Source organism: Musa acuminata, chromosome BXJ3-9 (assembly GCF_036884655.1).
Source record: "Musa acuminata AAA Group cultivar baxijiao chromosome BXJ3-9, Cavendish_Baxijiao_AAA, whole genome shotgun sequence".
In the NCBI taxonomy this organism is placed as follows: Eukaryota; Viridiplantae; Streptophyta; class Magnoliopsida; order Zingiberales; family Musaceae; genus Musa; species Musa acuminata.
The window spans coordinates 48,436,608-48,452,500 of NC_088357.1; the positions used below are offsets into that span (position 1 = coordinate 48,436,608).

At 38.4% G+C, this 15,893-nt stretch overlaps 3 protein-coding genes and 1 long non-coding RNA gene across 7 annotated transcripts in view; 1 reads left to right on the forward strand and 3 right to left on the reverse strand.

The window, feature by feature from the left end:
• Positions 1-692: 692 nt before the first annotated feature.
• Positions 693-1,451, forward strand: LOC135649137 (protein FAF-like, chloroplastic). The gene has a single exon (XM_065167246.1). It carries the CDS (start codon positions 693-695, stop codon positions 1,449-1,451), a length of 759 nt encoding a protein of 252 aa, XP_065023318.1.
• A 5,022-nt stretch (positions 1,452-6,473) lies between these two features.
• On the reverse strand, positions 6,474-9,194 carry LOC135649663 (probable fatty acyl-CoA reductase 4). Its single transcript, XM_065168285.1, has 10 exons — positions 9,041-9,194; positions 8,829-8,932; positions 8,367-8,569; positions 8,166-8,266; positions 7,853-8,045; positions 7,600-7,761; positions 7,400-7,481; positions 7,033-7,299; positions 6,808-6,935; positions 6,474-6,694 (listed from the first exon to the last, which is right to left on the reverse strand). The coding sequence occupies exons 1-10, from the start codon at positions 9,117-9,119 to the stop codon at positions 6,541-6,543; spliced, it is 1,473 nt and encodes a 490-aa protein (XP_065024357.1). The 5' UTR covers positions 9,120-9,194; the 3' UTR covers positions 6,474-6,540.
• Positions 9,195-10,966: 1,772 nt separating this feature from the next.
• LOC135649668 (uncharacterized) lies at positions 10,967-13,059 on the reverse strand. The gene is made up of 3 exons (XR_010501358.1): positions 12,964-13,059; positions 11,878-11,990; positions 10,967-11,336 (listed from the first exon to the last, which is right to left on the reverse strand). It is a non-coding gene; the product is annotated as an uncharacterized LOC135649668 (long non-coding RNA).
• A 534-nt stretch (positions 13,060-13,593) lies between these two features.
• The window catches only part of LOC135649661 (fatty acyl-CoA reductase 1-like), a 5,625-nt gene continuing 3,325 nt past the window's right edge, over positions 13,594-15,893 (reverse strand). Inside the window, exons 3-10 of one of the 4 annotated variants that reach the window (XM_065168282.1) lie at positions 15,446-15,648; positions 15,268-15,368; positions 14,971-15,163; positions 14,718-14,879; positions 14,530-14,611; positions 14,178-14,444; positions 13,949-14,076; positions 13,594-13,852 (exon numbers count right to left, since the gene is read on the reverse strand). In XM_065168282.1, the coding sequence (XP_065024354.1) occupies positions 13,699-13,852; positions 13,949-14,076; positions 14,178-14,444; positions 14,530-14,611; positions 14,718-14,879; positions 14,971-15,163; positions 15,268-15,368; positions 15,446-15,648 (1,290 nt within the window). In that variant the 3' untranslated portion in view covers positions 13,594-13,698. Of the gene's footprint in view, positions 13,853-13,911; positions 14,445-14,529; positions 14,637-14,717; positions 14,880-14,970; positions 15,164-15,267; positions 15,369-15,445; positions 15,649-15,893 lie in introns of those variants that run through there. The other 3 variants (XR_010501355.1, XM_065168284.1, XM_065168283.1) reach the window with 3 other exon arrangements.

Sequence of the window (15,893 nt, forward strand, 5' to 3'; positions counted from 1 at the left end):
TCACAAAAGCTTTAGCGAAAGAAAAATTTTTATTCCGAAGATAACTTCAAATTACAACAAATTATTTGAATTAAGAGGGTGTATTAAGACTAATTCAAATAGTTAGGATTATATAAAATTTTAAAAAAAATATAAAAAATTAGATTTAAATAAATAGATGAGAGTGAAAGATTTATTAGGATATGATATATTTTTTTATTATTAAAAAAAAACTTATATTTTAATCAATATAAATAGTTATTTTTGGAGTACTCATAGGTTTTTATACTATTCTCTTCCTCTTTTCTGAAGTTATACAGAAAAATCAACAGTTTAATACGTGTAGAGTTTGTCACAAAGGTGTTACAAGAGAGACTATATATGTTGGAGAGAATAATAGGGTGGGAGGGAGGAAGAGTAGGCGAAGAATAAGCTTTTTATAGACGACGATGATGACCGGGAAATATAAATAATATTCTTAATTTTTCATTTTTCCTAAATTGTAGAGGAGCGAAGGGACATGCAATGCCGTTGGCAAGGGGTGAGTAGTTGTGGTTCCACATGTCCCAACACCCCTCGTTTCCCTCTCCTCTATTAAGTTTTCTTCGTCCGACAACAGCCGCGCTTCACCGCCTCCACCTCCGCTTCCGTGGTCGCCTCCTCCCTCCCCACCTTTGTTTCTCTTGCCTTCGTGCGATGCCGCACGAGATCAAATGGATCCATGGGCTGAACTGAGAGAGATCTTAGAACAGCCACAGCCGGATAGATCGACGCTGGTGCGGTCCGTCTCATGGGAGGGGATCACGCCGGCGGTTCCGATCTCTCCCTCCATCGGAATGTTCGGCGAAATTCACTTCGCAGAAACACCCCAGCCGTCCAGCATCCCTCCCCGACCCAATTCCCTCCCTTCGACTTCATCGGTGGCCATGGCAGCGAGATGGTCGAGGATCGTGAAACACGAGGACGCTAAAGAAGGCGACGGCCTCTCCCCCAAGAACTCGGAGTATCTATGCACCGAGGGGCCTGGCTTTGAGAACCTGCAGGATGCTGCCGACCCGACAAAGCGATCGATGGGAAATGGCAGTACACTGAGAAGGAAGGAGAACAAGGAAACGGCGGTGGGGCAGCCGTCCACGGCGGCAATGGGGCAGAGACTGTACGTGAGGAGCCATTCAGATATTGGGCTCACGAGCGGGGAAGCAGTATTCCCACCGCCAATATCCACCATAGGCAAAGGTGTGAAGCCTTGGGTCTACCTTAAATCATTCAAGAAAGATGGGAGACTTGTCCTCAAGAAGATAAAGCTCCCGACACAGCAGTGCTTGCAAGCCACCAGGGAAAATGGCCGACTACTCTTACAGCTAGCTCATCCGACCAAGCAAGACGAGGAGGAAGAGGTAGAGGACGAGGAAGAGGAAGAGAATGGTTCTGGAAACGGAACTAGGGATGAGCCTTTCTGTATCTCATTGTAGTTTAGGTTGGCATCTCTGTTGCCCATACACGGCTCGTAGGTTGATATGCATTCTGCTGCTTTTGACTCCGATTTCTTGGTTGTTTGGAACGGAACATAAAATCTTGTGCAATGTGGGAAACAAGTAAGTTATCATCAACTCAGTGTTTAGTTCCTTTCATTTAACACAATGATATATAAAAGAGTATGAATTGGTTTTACTTGTTCAATACCTTTTGTCTTTCACTTAGAACTTCATTGACAACTAGCATGTCCAACCTTCGACTAAATGAAGATACAATGCAGAGATAGGTAATTGATACTTGTAAATCATCCACCTTCATTAGGAGCAACTCCTTCTGGTTCAATTCTCGATTAGATCTACCAACAAAGATTCGAGGTCAGCATATTACATATTATCCAATCAATCATTAGTTAGATGCCTTAGGTATCATTCATTCTCTTGACACAAAAAATTAAAAGGATTAGGAGTTTTTCGATTCAAATGCTCATCACCATCCACCATCATTTTCAATCTTCTGCCCAATTATAGCCCTCCGTCCAAATCAACAAATTAGAGACACGAGTAGAGAGCAAAGAGTTGTTGATTAAAGCTTACTATATAATGAAAGTATTAAAGGAACCTAGATATTTGTTGGAATTAAACTTATTAAGATATCACGAAGAAATTTATTGTATCAAGAGGTAAAACACATTAAAAGCAATAAATCAAATTGACTATTGATTCTTGAGAAAGAAGTCTTTTGACAAAATAATATTCATTTTAAATGTAATAAATGTAATGTATGTACAAGGACTATAATAGATTTGGATCATGAGACATATAGAGTTTTTAAGTGAAACATAGAATATTTTATTTTGTCCTTACTCTCCCTTTGTATGATTGCTCTATCTCTTCTCCGTATTTAGTTTAACATTTGGTATTAAAAGCTCAAGTTAAGCGGGGACCTCTTCCTCAAGTACCATCCAACTCTAAATCACTATAGTACATTCAAATAACAGTTCTTCTAAGATCTTAAGATATATAAGAGTTTGTAGAAGATGGATTTATTAAATTAAGTCCAACAGAATGAGCAATAAATATAGAATTAAAAAAATATCTCAAAGATAAAAGGAAGAAGGAGAAAAAACTTTGTTTACGATTTACCAAGGGATTGATGATATAATATTTGAGATTATCATTCCAACAAATACTTCGAAAGAGGCTTGAGAAATGCTTCAAAGAGTATTCAGTAGTGTGGATAATATAAACAATTTTCATTAATATATTTTACAAGCTAAGTTTAAAAAATTATAGCAAGGTACTTCTGAATCTATTTCTGATTACTTCTTAAAAATTATTTCTATTGTTCATCAAATGAGATGAAATGGTGAATAAATAAGTGATCAAAGTGTAATAGAAAAAAATGCTAAGATCTCTATATCTAAAGTTTAATTTTTATTACTATAGTGATCGAAGAGTTTAAACATTTGGAACAAATGTCTTTTATACAACTAATGTATTCTCAAATCAATCAAGGATCTCAAAATAATAAAGGTAATGAAGAATATTTTAGCCAAATAGGCCAAGGTTATGGCCGAGACCGTGGATATGGTAGAAATTCTAAAATGTCTGAAATATAATATTATATTTGTAAAAGGTATGGACACTACTTCTTTGAATGTTATTAGAATTTTAACAATCAAGGTGATAAGGCAAGTTTTGTTGAAAAATAATAGAAGAATGAAAATCATATTTTGCTAATGACTTATGATAATTTGAAAGAATATTAATCTATGACATGGTATATAAATATAGGAGCTTCAAATTACATGTGTGGCATCAAAGAATTATTTTTTAAAATATATACAAGTTATTTCGGTAATATTATATTTGGTGATATGTCTCAAAAGCTAGTAAGAGACAAAAATAAAAAAAAAAATTGGACTTAATAATAGAAATAATTATGCATTTCTGATGTTTATTATATCCTTATTATAAAAATAATAATATTATGAGCTTGGGCCAATTATTTGAAAAAGATTATAATATTAAGATAAAAGATATAACTTTTTCAATTCATAATAAGAATAAAACATTAATCTCATATGTGAAGATAATGAAGAATAGAATGTTTCCTCTATATTTATGTATTTTTGATTAGTCATATTATTTTAAAACTAATATTGAGGATAACTCTATAGACATTTTGGATGTACTCACTTAAATTTTGAGGCTTTAAAACTTCTAGAAAAATATAATATAGTGGCATGATTGCCAAGAATTGATCGCTCATCAAAGTTATGTAAAATATGTATTATGGGCAAGCAAGAAAGAATGTCTTTCAAATTAAGAAGAACATAAAAGGTATGGTATTAATTTGATTTGGTGCACTCATATGTTTCTTGCCCTATCAATCTAGTATACAAAGTAAGCATTTTTTTACCTTCAATGATGATTATAGTAGCAAAACTTGAGTTTATATATTAAAGGAAAAGAAAAAAAATTTAAGTAAATTTAACGAATTTAAAAATTTAGTTGAAAGACAAAATAGTTGTAAGATTAAATATTTAAGAATATATAAGAATGATGAATACATATCAAATGAATTTTAAAATTTTTATAAAAATAATATAATTTTACATCAATTCACTGTGATGTACATACCTTAATAAAATTATGTCTTAGAAAGAAAAAAAAGACTATACTTAATATGATCAAATGCATGTTAAAAAAAAAATTCTAAAATATTTTGGGAAGTTACTGTTGGTTATGTAGTTTATTTGCTTAATAGATTTTCGATAAGGTGAATTAATAATATTATACCAGAAGAAGTATGGAGCTTACAAAAACCAAGAGTCGATCATTTGAAAATTTTTGAAAGTATTGTATTTGACCAGATACTAAAAGAAAAGAGAATATAACTTAAGGATAAAAGTTAGAAATGTATTTTGTTAGATTATATTGAGAATTCGAATGATTACAAACTCTACGATCCTATTATAAATAAAGTTATAATATCAAGAGATGTTGAGTTTGATGAAAAATAGATTTATAATTTAAAAAATAATAAGAAGCATGAGAAGGCTATGATTCATAAGAGGATAATATAATACAAATAAGCATCGAAGAGTCTTTGGTTGAATCATCACCTATATGGACTAGGTTACATGATTCAAAAAGTTTGATTTTAAGAAACGCAAGAATGATTCAAGAGCTATATGACGTGACTCGAATAATTGATACCAACAATGATGAGTTTTTTTTTTATTTTATGTTTTTACAAGATATGATACATTAACCATCGAAAAAGTTTATAGAAAAGAAAAATGACTATAAGCTATGAATGAAAAGATCATGCTATTAATAAAAAAAAGATAAATGGGAGTTTACTATACTTCCAAAAGACCACCAAGTGACAAATATTAAGTGGATATTCAAAATAAAAAAAATGCACAAGCGAAGGTAAAGAAATACAAGACTCGATTGGTTACAAAGGGATATAAACAATAATATGAAATCAATTATGAAGAAATTTTCATATCAGTTGCTTGACTGGATGCAATAAAATTACTTCTCTCTCTAGCAGCTCAAATGATATTAAAAATTTTATAAATAGATATCAAATGAATATTTCTTAATGAATTTTTTAAAGAAGAGGTATATGTTCAACAACTCCCTAATTTTATTGTTCATAACCAAGAAAATAAGATATACAAGTTAAAAAGGACTCTTTATGGGCTTAAATAAGTCTTACGAGCATGAGATTCCCATATAGATGTTTATTTTATTCCAAATGATTTTTCTAAATATCCATATAAACATGCTCTCTATATGAAATTTAACTCTGATGAAGATAATATTTATATACCTGTATATAAATGATTTAATTTTTATAAGAAATACTGTCTTCATGATTAAAAATTTTAAACATTCTATGAAGAAGGAGTTTAAGATGACTGACTTAAGCCTAATGACTTACTTCCTTAGTATCGAAGTTATACAAGACAATAAAGAAATTTTTATCTCACAAAAAAATTATACAAAGGAAATTCTAAAGAAGTTTTTTTACGAAAGATTGTCACATTACAAATATACTTATGGAATATGGCACTAAGTTGATTAAGGAATGTGAAGGTAAATCAATTAATATAATTTATTATAACAGTCTAGGATATTTAAGATATTTGACATGCACTCAACTTGATATATTATTTTGAGTTGGTTTAATAGGTAGATACATAGAGACTCCTAATATATCTCATTTAAAGGTTATTAAAAAGTTTTATAATATATTAAAGGGATAATTAACTATGGCATATTCTATTCATCATATAAAAGGTTGAAACTTATTAAATATAGTGATAGTGATCGGATGAGTACAATCAGATTTGTATTTTATTTTGGTAAAGCTATATTCACATGGTCTTCAAAAAATAATATATCATTGCTTATTAAGTTGTGAAACATAATATATATAGTAACATATTCTTATGTTTATCATGCAATATGGTTAAGAAAACTACTTTATGAATTTGATAATATCATAGGAGAAGTCAATCAAAATTTATATTGATAATAAATCAACTATTGCCTTAGGCAAGAAATGAATCAAAGATGCATATCAATATAAAATTTTATTTTATAAGAAACCATGTCAAAAATAAAGAAATTGAACTATTTCATGTCAACAAGTGAACAAGTGGTCGATATACTCACAAAATCTTTCAAGTTTCAAATATTTTAATAATTTCTTTCTTAATATGTTTGATGAAATAAGTTTAAAAGGGAAGAATGTTGAAATTAAACTTATGACGGCACCATAAAGAAGTTTATTGTATCGGTGAAACGCATTAAAGGCTTATTGAAAAATAAATCAAATTAACTATTAATTATTTAAAAAGTTTAAAAAAGAAAGATTCATATTAAATGTAGGGAATATATAAACTGCATGTGTTGAGTAAAGTTTTTGAGTGAAACAAAATATTTTGTCATGTCTGATAGCTCTATCTCTTCTCTTTATCTAATTTAACAGGATTCAACTAGATATTCAATTTATATCTTATTTCCACCAAGAGGGGTTTACATTCTGTTGTTCATCTTTGATGGCTCACTTGAATGCATATTTCATTACACCTGGGATATGAATGCTACTGAAGTAGTCCTCCCAATCAATGTGCTTGGGATCAAAATCAAACATCTTGGCCTCAGCTTCGTCCCGCTTCATCGCCATCCTCAATCTCTCCATGTTTAGGTCATCAAAGCTTCAAAACATATTCAAGTAATTAACAAAATTTCTTCTTTTTAAAATGGCTATGTTAAGTAATAATAATAATCTTGTATAAATCATCTCTTATATCAAGAAAAAGTATCCTACCGTCCATCGAAGTAGACGTAGGGTTTGTAAAGGTCGACAAGATACATCATGAACTTGTACTTCCGGTTGAGTTCATTGTATCCACGAGCGAGTCGTCCACAAGATAATAGATTGACCAGGTGCATTACCTATCGAGAGCAGTCACAATTCGCATGCGGAGTGAAGTAGGGCTATACATCAAAATGCGTGTGGCAGAATCGTGCAGAGATGTGTGGACGGACTGACCTCCAATGGCAGCTTGTATCTCAGAGTCATGAAGACGCGGAAAAGGACCATGCTTTTGATGAAAGAAAGCCTCTTTGTCGGCATGACACTTCCATCTCTCCCGACGCGAGGGTTGGCAAGGAAGTAACGGAATCCACAATGCTCCAGGGTGGCGTATGTCACTGGATTTCTCACGGACGAGCCTATGTGGTAGGTGAACTCGGCCTGCTGCTTCGAGTGAGCTGCCATGGTCGCCATCATCGCATTCACCACCATGTCCCCGGGCACCTGCATCATCAGGATCATCTCAGAACGATAATACCCAAAAAAAAGTGTGGATTGCTGATGGGTATGTGGGTCGAAGCTTTGTTCCGAGGAGAGAACGAACCACGTCCATGATGATATCGAGATCTCCAAAGAAGCATGTGATCTTCCCCTTCGCGTAACCTATGAGCACGCTGTCGATCGTCCTGCACAACAACCACCACACACCGGCTGTAGCTCTAAGGTGACAGTGCAAATCTAAAACGCACCGACTCCATCGACTGGAGTCATGTTAGATAGATAGATAGATAGATAGATAGATACCGTGTTCCTTCGACCCAACCCGGCAGTGGATCACTCTGAACGCTTGTTATGATCGTTGGGCGTAAAATAACCATCGGCAGATCTCCTCTCGAGTGTCCAAGCAACATCTCACCCATCGCTTTGGTGAAAACGTAGGTGTTTGGCCAACCAAACAACTTAGCCCTTTGGGATGCAAGAGATTAGGAACGAAGAGAGATCAGCTCAATGGCTCAATCTATGAGAGTAGGAGGACGAGCAAAGATAAGGGTCAAACCTGTTTATCCCCAGTTCCTTCATGGCTAGCTTCTCTGCTTCCTCGGTCGCGTCCTCTGCACGGAGGTCCCTCTTCTTCTTGTCCGCCAAGCTTAGTTCTGCTTCAATGTCCAAGTAGGAGCCCCCCTCGAGGGTCTCTCCCATGAGAAACTTCTTCTCCAAGATCAGTCCGCTTTGCTCGCCGGCTACATAAGCTGGCAACGAGAGGAAGATGAGATCGTTGCAAGTTATTAATGGTCGATAAATATATGCACATAATCTTATGTCATCATGTGTTAGAATGGTATCTTGAATCAACTCGAAATGCAACGTACCAGTAGAAACATGGAGAAGCATTTCTAGCCTAACACATCGTTTGGCAAACTCCAAGATATGCTTGGCTCCGAGGACATTGATGCCCAACGCAACATCATATCTGTGGGTTATCAAGTAATAAATGCATCACTTTCACAAGTAATTTCGCTAGCAAGAGTCGCAACCTTGAGGTCACATCTTTGTTTGTTTTGTCCGATTACCTCTCATCAAAGTTGGTGGTTGCAGCTACATTGACAACAACCTCTACTTCCTTCCACAAGTTTCTTCGGAGATCAGAGTCATGTATTCCTAAATCTTCCTGGACTATGTCGCCAGCCAGAGGAACAAGTTTGCTCGTAACAAATGAACGGAAGCCGTCGCCGTGTTTGTCTTTTAGAACCTTAAATAAGTCCTTTTCTAGTATCTATAATGAAAAGAAAAAGATGATTAATTCCAAGAGTTGAACAATCAGAAAATACATATGCACGAGTAAACCGTAAGTAGAATTAAGCCTAATTTCTAGACTCATGAATCTGAACCTATGTTTTCGGTACAAGCGAAAGAGAAGAAGAAGAAATATAGTTCTTGCACATAACTTTGGTAAGCCAAAAACTTGCTGCTTGTGTGCGAATTAAGAATTAATGAACAAAAAAGAATGAAGAAACCCCTTTGAGGAGTTGCACCTCGGTCTGCACACGCTGGTGGGCGGACGTGGCATCACCGGCTCTGACGAGGAGGAACAGCTTCTTGACCTCGGGTTGAACCCGTAGCACCTTCTCCACGAATACTTTCATCCCAAACCAACAGGAAAACAAGCAGAACACACACAAAGCTCAGTAAAGATTGTAAAGCACATTTGGTTGTCTTCCATGAGATGTTTGTGTGAGGGGAATACTTTTTGCCAGGAAGCCAGTGGATCCAGTGACCAGAATGCTCTTGTTCTTGAAGAACTCCACTATTCTGATGCTTTCCATGTCGCTGCTCTTGAGATCGAAGCCTCCGTACGTGTTTGTGTAGAGAGAGAGAGATAGAGAGATGGTTTGGGACACCTGAGCGAGGGATGCATATAAATAGTGGAGGTGAGAAGACAGAAAAGAGAGAATAAGAGAACACGAAAATTAATGCGGGAGCGGTGATTAATTTTAATGACATGGGCCATCGCTTTGGACGTGGCATGGATCGTAACATGGATACACCCGAAGACTGCATTCGTGCATGCATTGGCTACTGTTCCACCGTTCGGCACCGTTTCTTGGACAAGCAACATTACTGCCACGACGACTTACAATGATTGATCGTAACTTGAAACGACAAACCATATCGTATCAACTCATCATTAAGATGCATACTTTTCTGAGCTGTTTGTGTTGTGTGCATAAACGTGATCAGCGATCAAGAATTCAACGAGGTGGAGCTTCAACGTTGACGAAGGCGCAACCTACCATGATTTATACTTTGTTTCTCTTGCGTCTCACATCAGATCATGCACATGATCGATCACACGGGGATGTCAGATCTCTACAACAGTGCATTGCATGCGACGACATTGTTGTAATCTGGAATGCTGTTGCATGTATGCGTACATAGGTGAAGGGACTTGCCCATCATGGAAAACAGATAGCAGTCCACGTCATGAGGGATGGAAGCGTCAGAGTTGAGTGGTTCAGCCATTGCCACACACCCTGACCGACTCCATCCGCATTAGACAAAGAATAATAGCAAATGATCATGTTGTTATAAAGTCTTCAGTTCAACCAAAAATGGACCACCAGAATGACACCTACTGTGCTTTCTAATCTGCATTTCGTGTGGCCGATATTTCATTGGTTCGTCGCCGGTCACCGGTGACATCAAACACCTAACCTTACTTGGCCACACGATTTACATCGTCTTGCTCAACGATACCCTTGCCGTAGGTGTCCTTGGCGGATCTAAACGGTGGCTAGTGACTACTCAAAAATGCCACATTCCACACGGCAATGATTCTTTCGGTGAGTTGACATCAGTAGTTGTTACGAGGCACCGGCCAAAGGGCAAGCCTCCACGTGGCGTTTGATGTCACCAACGACAGGTGAGAAATTAAAGGCCAAAGGAATTATTATACGCCGAAGGTGGTTGTTAGGTCGAGTGTTATGAGATTGGCTGGCCAACGCTCTCATAAAATTAGTCGCGATTTTGGTCATGAATGGATTAGCTGGAGTTGATGTTTTTAATGACAATATGAGATTTGGTTGTAGAATCGAGAGAACGCTAATGATGATGCTAAGACACTGGGCCGCACCTGATTCAGCCCGGTCTTCTTTTATGTGTTCCTTGCGATCCCATGGATTCCCCAGAGCAAAGACGTATACAAATTATTCCAACAGGTAGAGCGAGTCCAAATTGCCTTTCGTGTTGAAAGGGAGCTATTGGAAACGGGAAGAGTATCTTCCTTGACAACAAAGTGATCACTTTGATCGTGCGGTCACTATGGCGAGGCTCGACTCGGCCCATGTCGAGAACAACGAAGCCCAACCAGAACCAGTCTGATTCATACTTGCTGTTCTGGTCCGTGGAAACACCGACGGCAGTTGATGACCCCGGAGGCGCGCTTGGCTTAGCCTTAGCTGTTGGGATTTCCGGTTTTGGGCCGAGAAATTGAACTCTTTCCAATCCTTGGCATTGACTAAAGGATGGATATAATCCTAAATTTGAGGACGTAGACAAAAATACTCCAACGAGTTTATAAACCCTTAATTCTTCTAATTCTCAACTAATATTGAGACTAAATTATTCTAATTCTAAGATCAGTCATCGTAGATTAGAAGGCATGTTGCCACGGACAACCTACAGCAACAGGCATTACTAGGGATACTAACTCGTGACATATAAATGGGACATGCAACGATTTCCATTCATCCCAATGCCGCATCATGACACATTGTCGTAGCTCGTTAGCAATGTCTCAGTCGTCCACATCCTGGTGCTTACCCCCGCAATCTCGCAAACTGATTAAACTACGCCACACATATCATCATGATTTATCAGAAAATGATCCATTCATGAAGAATAATTAGGCAAAGAAGTAGAACAAGGAGCAAGGAATCCAGCGGAGGCTACTCGGTGCATTGATTCGCTTCTAAGCATCAGAATGAAACCCTACGGGCAAGAAATCAACCAGATAGATACAGAACCAGCAGCAGCAGCAGCAACTACAGAAAGATCAAACCAGAAACACAGCTGACAAAAAACCCGAGACAACAAACACTTAAGAAATGGCCCTCTGATGCAGACTGACTATGAAGATTTAAAGATGATAAATATATCTGGTGAACAACAAACACTTAAGAAGTAGACCCAAGGAATTCCAGTCTAATGGTTAAGTGATAAGGACATCTAGAATTAGATCAAGGAACTGTCTGCATGTTCGACGATAAATCATCCGTGGGCATGGGCAGGTTAGAGTGGGAACCATTGGTTCACAGAAATAAACACAACTTTGTTTAATTATTTACTGGTTCTTGTTTAACCTAATATTCGACCCACAAAAGTAGCAATACTTCCATCTTTCTGACCTTTCTCTAGAGATCTCATTCCATTATTAATGATTTTGTAACCCCCTTTTTTTTTAATTTTAAAGTTTGGGTGCACTATCCTACCAACGATAGACATGCAACCGATGATCTTATAGTGTCTCCAACATGTTCATGGCCAGATATTAAATGTACAAGGAAGAAACTAAGAAGCAAGTACCTCCTCACTGATACTGACATTGTCCATCATGAAGACAATTGTTTCTGGATTGTGATGATAATCCATGCATGACATTCCTGGTCAAATGGTAATGTTGGCTACTGAAGCAAATTCTGTAAACATCTAAAATATCATTAGCTTAGTTATTGTGCAAGATAATTAAGCATCACAAAAGAACCAGATTGCAGTTTTGTGCCACACAGAGCACAATATTGTTGTCACCATAGCCAATAATTATGACCTAGCAATGGATGACGGTAGGAAATTAAGAGCTATACATTAGCTCTGTCGTCTAAATCTTTTGTGTTAATCATGGAAGCCTTGTGTAAGATGAAATGATGAATAGGGATAAACTTAGCCAACACCACTAGAATCAAGAAAAGCACAAACCAGCAGTACGAAAACAAGATTCCTAAGCTCGATTCCATGTCAGTCCCTAAGTTAAAGTAGTACCATATATGTTTACCTAATCTTTCACATACGTTTCCAAGTTAAAGTAAAAGTTATTACAACATCGTTATAACAAACGGATCGTTCATAGAAGACTAAAGAAGTTACTTCAAATCTGCGTCAGATCAGTAGGCAATCTTTGTTTTCCTTCATTAATCAATACTCAATTGATAGATTTCGACACTAGATGAAGAATTAAGCTGCACAAGGTCTTTCAAAATGATAATTTGTGATACAACTCTCTGGATCACCAGACTGTTATTAACTTGTCGACAGAGTCTAAATTATAACAAGATTACAGTGGAAAGCATATCATATGATCAAAGCAATCATCCAGTTCCAATATATCAACAGAAATGAAACGCGAAAGAGGAATAAAAGCAACCATGTTTCCAGGAAAAATAAGATAAAATCCAACGCATATACGAAAAGAAAACGAGCAGATGACAGGGATTGATCTAAACGTAAAAGATCCCAGCTCGAGGGTAAAACTGCAAACAGATCGAAGTCTAGAACGAAAGAAATCGATCATTAGGCGGCCACAAAAGATTCAGGTGAACATGATCATCATAGAAACCAAATGCTCCTAACATCATCAACTTCGTATCGGAACCCACAGAAACAGTATTCTTTTACCTGACGACGCAGTGGAAGCGATCGAAGATCGAGATGACTCTGGAACGTCTTGGATGCGAAAAGCGGCCGCAGAGCAACCCAGATGAGAACGTACCTTCTCGACATGGAAGGTGGCAATGGGGCTTATTTATAGGGTTTATGAGGTCCGGGCCGGGCCGAGCCGGGCTCGTGGAGAGCGTGGCAGGACTCGACCCATGGGCTCGGATCCTCTCCAAGTAGCGTATCCGACTCTACCCCGAATCCTCGCACTTTAGATGGAGCCCGCATCAATAGACGGTCGAGATGTAGCAATTGGAAGGCTAGATTAGAAGTCACACAGCGGATCGGCTGTGGAGAGGGGGGGTGGCCGAAGCGGTGACGGTGGAGTTCAGTACTGGTCCTTTGCTTTACCCACGCGTTTCTGACGACTCGAAATTTCCACCTGCCTCGTGATTTCGTATTAAGCGGGACACCGCACTGCCATCAATGACAGATCGGGTGGAAAGGCCGAGTGAATTATATAGCCGGTAGAAACAATTATTTGAGTCGTCTCTTAGTTTCTGGTGGCCGGCCTTTTAAAGCTTGATTAAAGAAGATGCAGCAGATAACAGCAACCTTAACAATGACTGCGAGGATCGACATAGCTGGGAATTAACGCAATTTATATTTTATTTCCACCAAGACGGGTTTACATCCGATGACAACTTTTAATAGATAGCGAGCGCATCAAACATCCTGATGTTCATCTTTGATGGCTCACTTGAATGCATATTTCATTACACCTGGGATATGAATGCTACTGAAGTAAGCCTCCCAGTCAATGTGCTTGGGATCAAAATCAAACATCTTGGCCTCTGCGTCGTCCTTCTTCATCGCCATCCTCAACCTCTCCATGTTTAGATCATCAAAGCTTCAAAATGTATTCAAGTCATTCACATGATTTCTTCTTTCTAAAATGGCTTTGTTAACTAAAAATAATAATCTTGTATAAATCATCGTATCCTACCATCCATCGAAGTAGGCGTAGGGTTTGTAAAGTTCAACAAGATACATCACATACTTGTACTTCCGGTTGAGTTCATTGTATCCGCGAGCGATTCGTCCACAAGATAATAGATTGAATAGGTGCATTACCTATCGAGAGGAGTCACAGTTCGCATGCAGAGTGAAGTAGGGCTATACATCAAAATGCGTGCGGCAGAATCGTGAGGAGCGGTGTGTACGTACGGACTGACCTCCAATGGCAGCTTGTATCTCAGAGTCATGAAGACGCGGAATCCGACCATGCTTTTGATGAAAGAAAGCCTCTTCGTCGGCATGACACTTCCATCTCTCCCGACGCGAGGGTTGGCAAGGAAGTAACGGAAGTGACAATGCTCCAGGGTGGCGTACGGCACTGGATTTCTCACGGACGAGCCCATGTGGTAGATGAACTCGGCCTGCTGCTTCGAGTGAGCTGCCATGGTCGCCATCATCGCATTCACCACCATGTCCCCGGGCACCTGCATCATCAGGATCATCTCAGAACGATAATACCCAAAAAAAAGTGTGGATCGCTGATGGGCGTATTCCGAGGAGAGAACGAACCACGTCGATGATGACATCGAGATCTCCAAAGAAGCATGTGATCTTCCCCTTCGCGTAACCTATGATTACGCTGTCGATCGTCCTGCACAACCACCACCACACACCGGCTGTAGCTCTAAGGTAGCAGTGCAAATCTAAAACGCAGCGACTCCATCGACTGGAGTCATGTTAGATAGATAGATTGATACCGTGTTCCTTCGATCCAACCCGGCAGTGGATCACTCTGAACGCTTGTTATGATCGTTGGGCGCAAAATAACCATCGGCAGATCTCCTCTCGAGTGTCCAAGCAACATCTCACCCATCGCTTTGGTGAAAACGTAGGTGTTTGGCCAACCAAACAACTTAGCCCTTTGGGATGCAAGAGATTTGGAACGAAGAGAGATCAGCTCAATGGCTCAATCTATGAGATTAGGAGGACGAGCGAAGATAAGGGTCAAACCTGTTTATCCCCAGTTCCTTCATGGCTAGCTTCTCTGCTTCCTCGGTTGCGTCCTCTGCACGGAGCTCCCTCTTCTTCTTGTCCGCCAAGCTTAGTTCTGCTTCAATGTCCAAGTAGGAGTCCCCCGTGAGGGTCTCTCCCATGAGAAACTTCTTCTCCAAGATCAGTCCGCTTTGCACGCCAGCTACATAAGCTGGCAACGAGTGGAAGATGAGATCGTTGCAAGTTATTAATATGCACAAAATCTTATGTCATGTGTTAGAATGGTATCTTGAATCAACTCGAAATGCAACGTACCGGTAGAAACATGGAGAAGCATTTGTAGCCTAACACATCGTTTGGCAAACTCCAAAATATGCTTGGCTCCGAGGACATTGATGCCCAACGCAACATCATATCTGTGAGTTATCAAGTAAATTTCGATAGCAAGAGTCGCAACCTTGAGATCACATCTTTGTTTGTTGTGTCCGATTACCTCTCATCAAAGTTGGTGGTTGCAGCTACATTGACAACAACCTCTACTTCCTTCCACAAGTTTCTTCGGAGATCAGAGTCATGTATTCCTAAATCTTCCTGGACTATGTCGCCACCCAGAGGAACAAGTTTGCTCGCAACAAATGAATGGAACCCGTCGCCGTGTTTGTCTTTTAGAACCTTAAATAAATCCTTGTCTAGTATCTAGAATAAAGAAAAAGATGATTAATTCCAAGAGTTGAACAATCAGAAAATACATATGCATAACTAAACCGTAAGTAGAATTAAGCCTAATTTCTAGACTCATGAATCTGAACCTAAGTTTTTGGTGCAAGCGAAAGAGAAGAGGAAGAGGTATAGTTCTTGCACGTAACTTTGGTAAGCCAAAAACTTGTAGCTTGTGTGTGCATTAAGCTTCAATAACAAAAAAGAAAGAAGAAACCCCTTTG

Coding starts and splice junctions, on each gene's coding strand:
- LOC135649663 (XM_065168285.1), bottom strand. CDS start 9,119: ATGGAAAGCATCAGAATAGTGGAGTTCTTCAAGAACAAGAGCATTCTG. Junction 7,300..7,399: donor TCGATATCATCATGGACGTG/GTTCGTTCTCTC, acceptor CTGATGATGCAG/GTGCCCGGGGACATGGTGGT. Junction 6,936..7,032: donor GATACAAGCTGCCATTGGAG/GTCAGTCCGTCC, acceptor TGCTCTCGATAG/GTAATGCACCTGGTCAATCT.
- LOC135649137 (XM_065167246.1), top strand. CDS start 693: ATGGATCCATGGGCTGAACTGAGAGAGATCTTAGAACAGCCACAGCCG.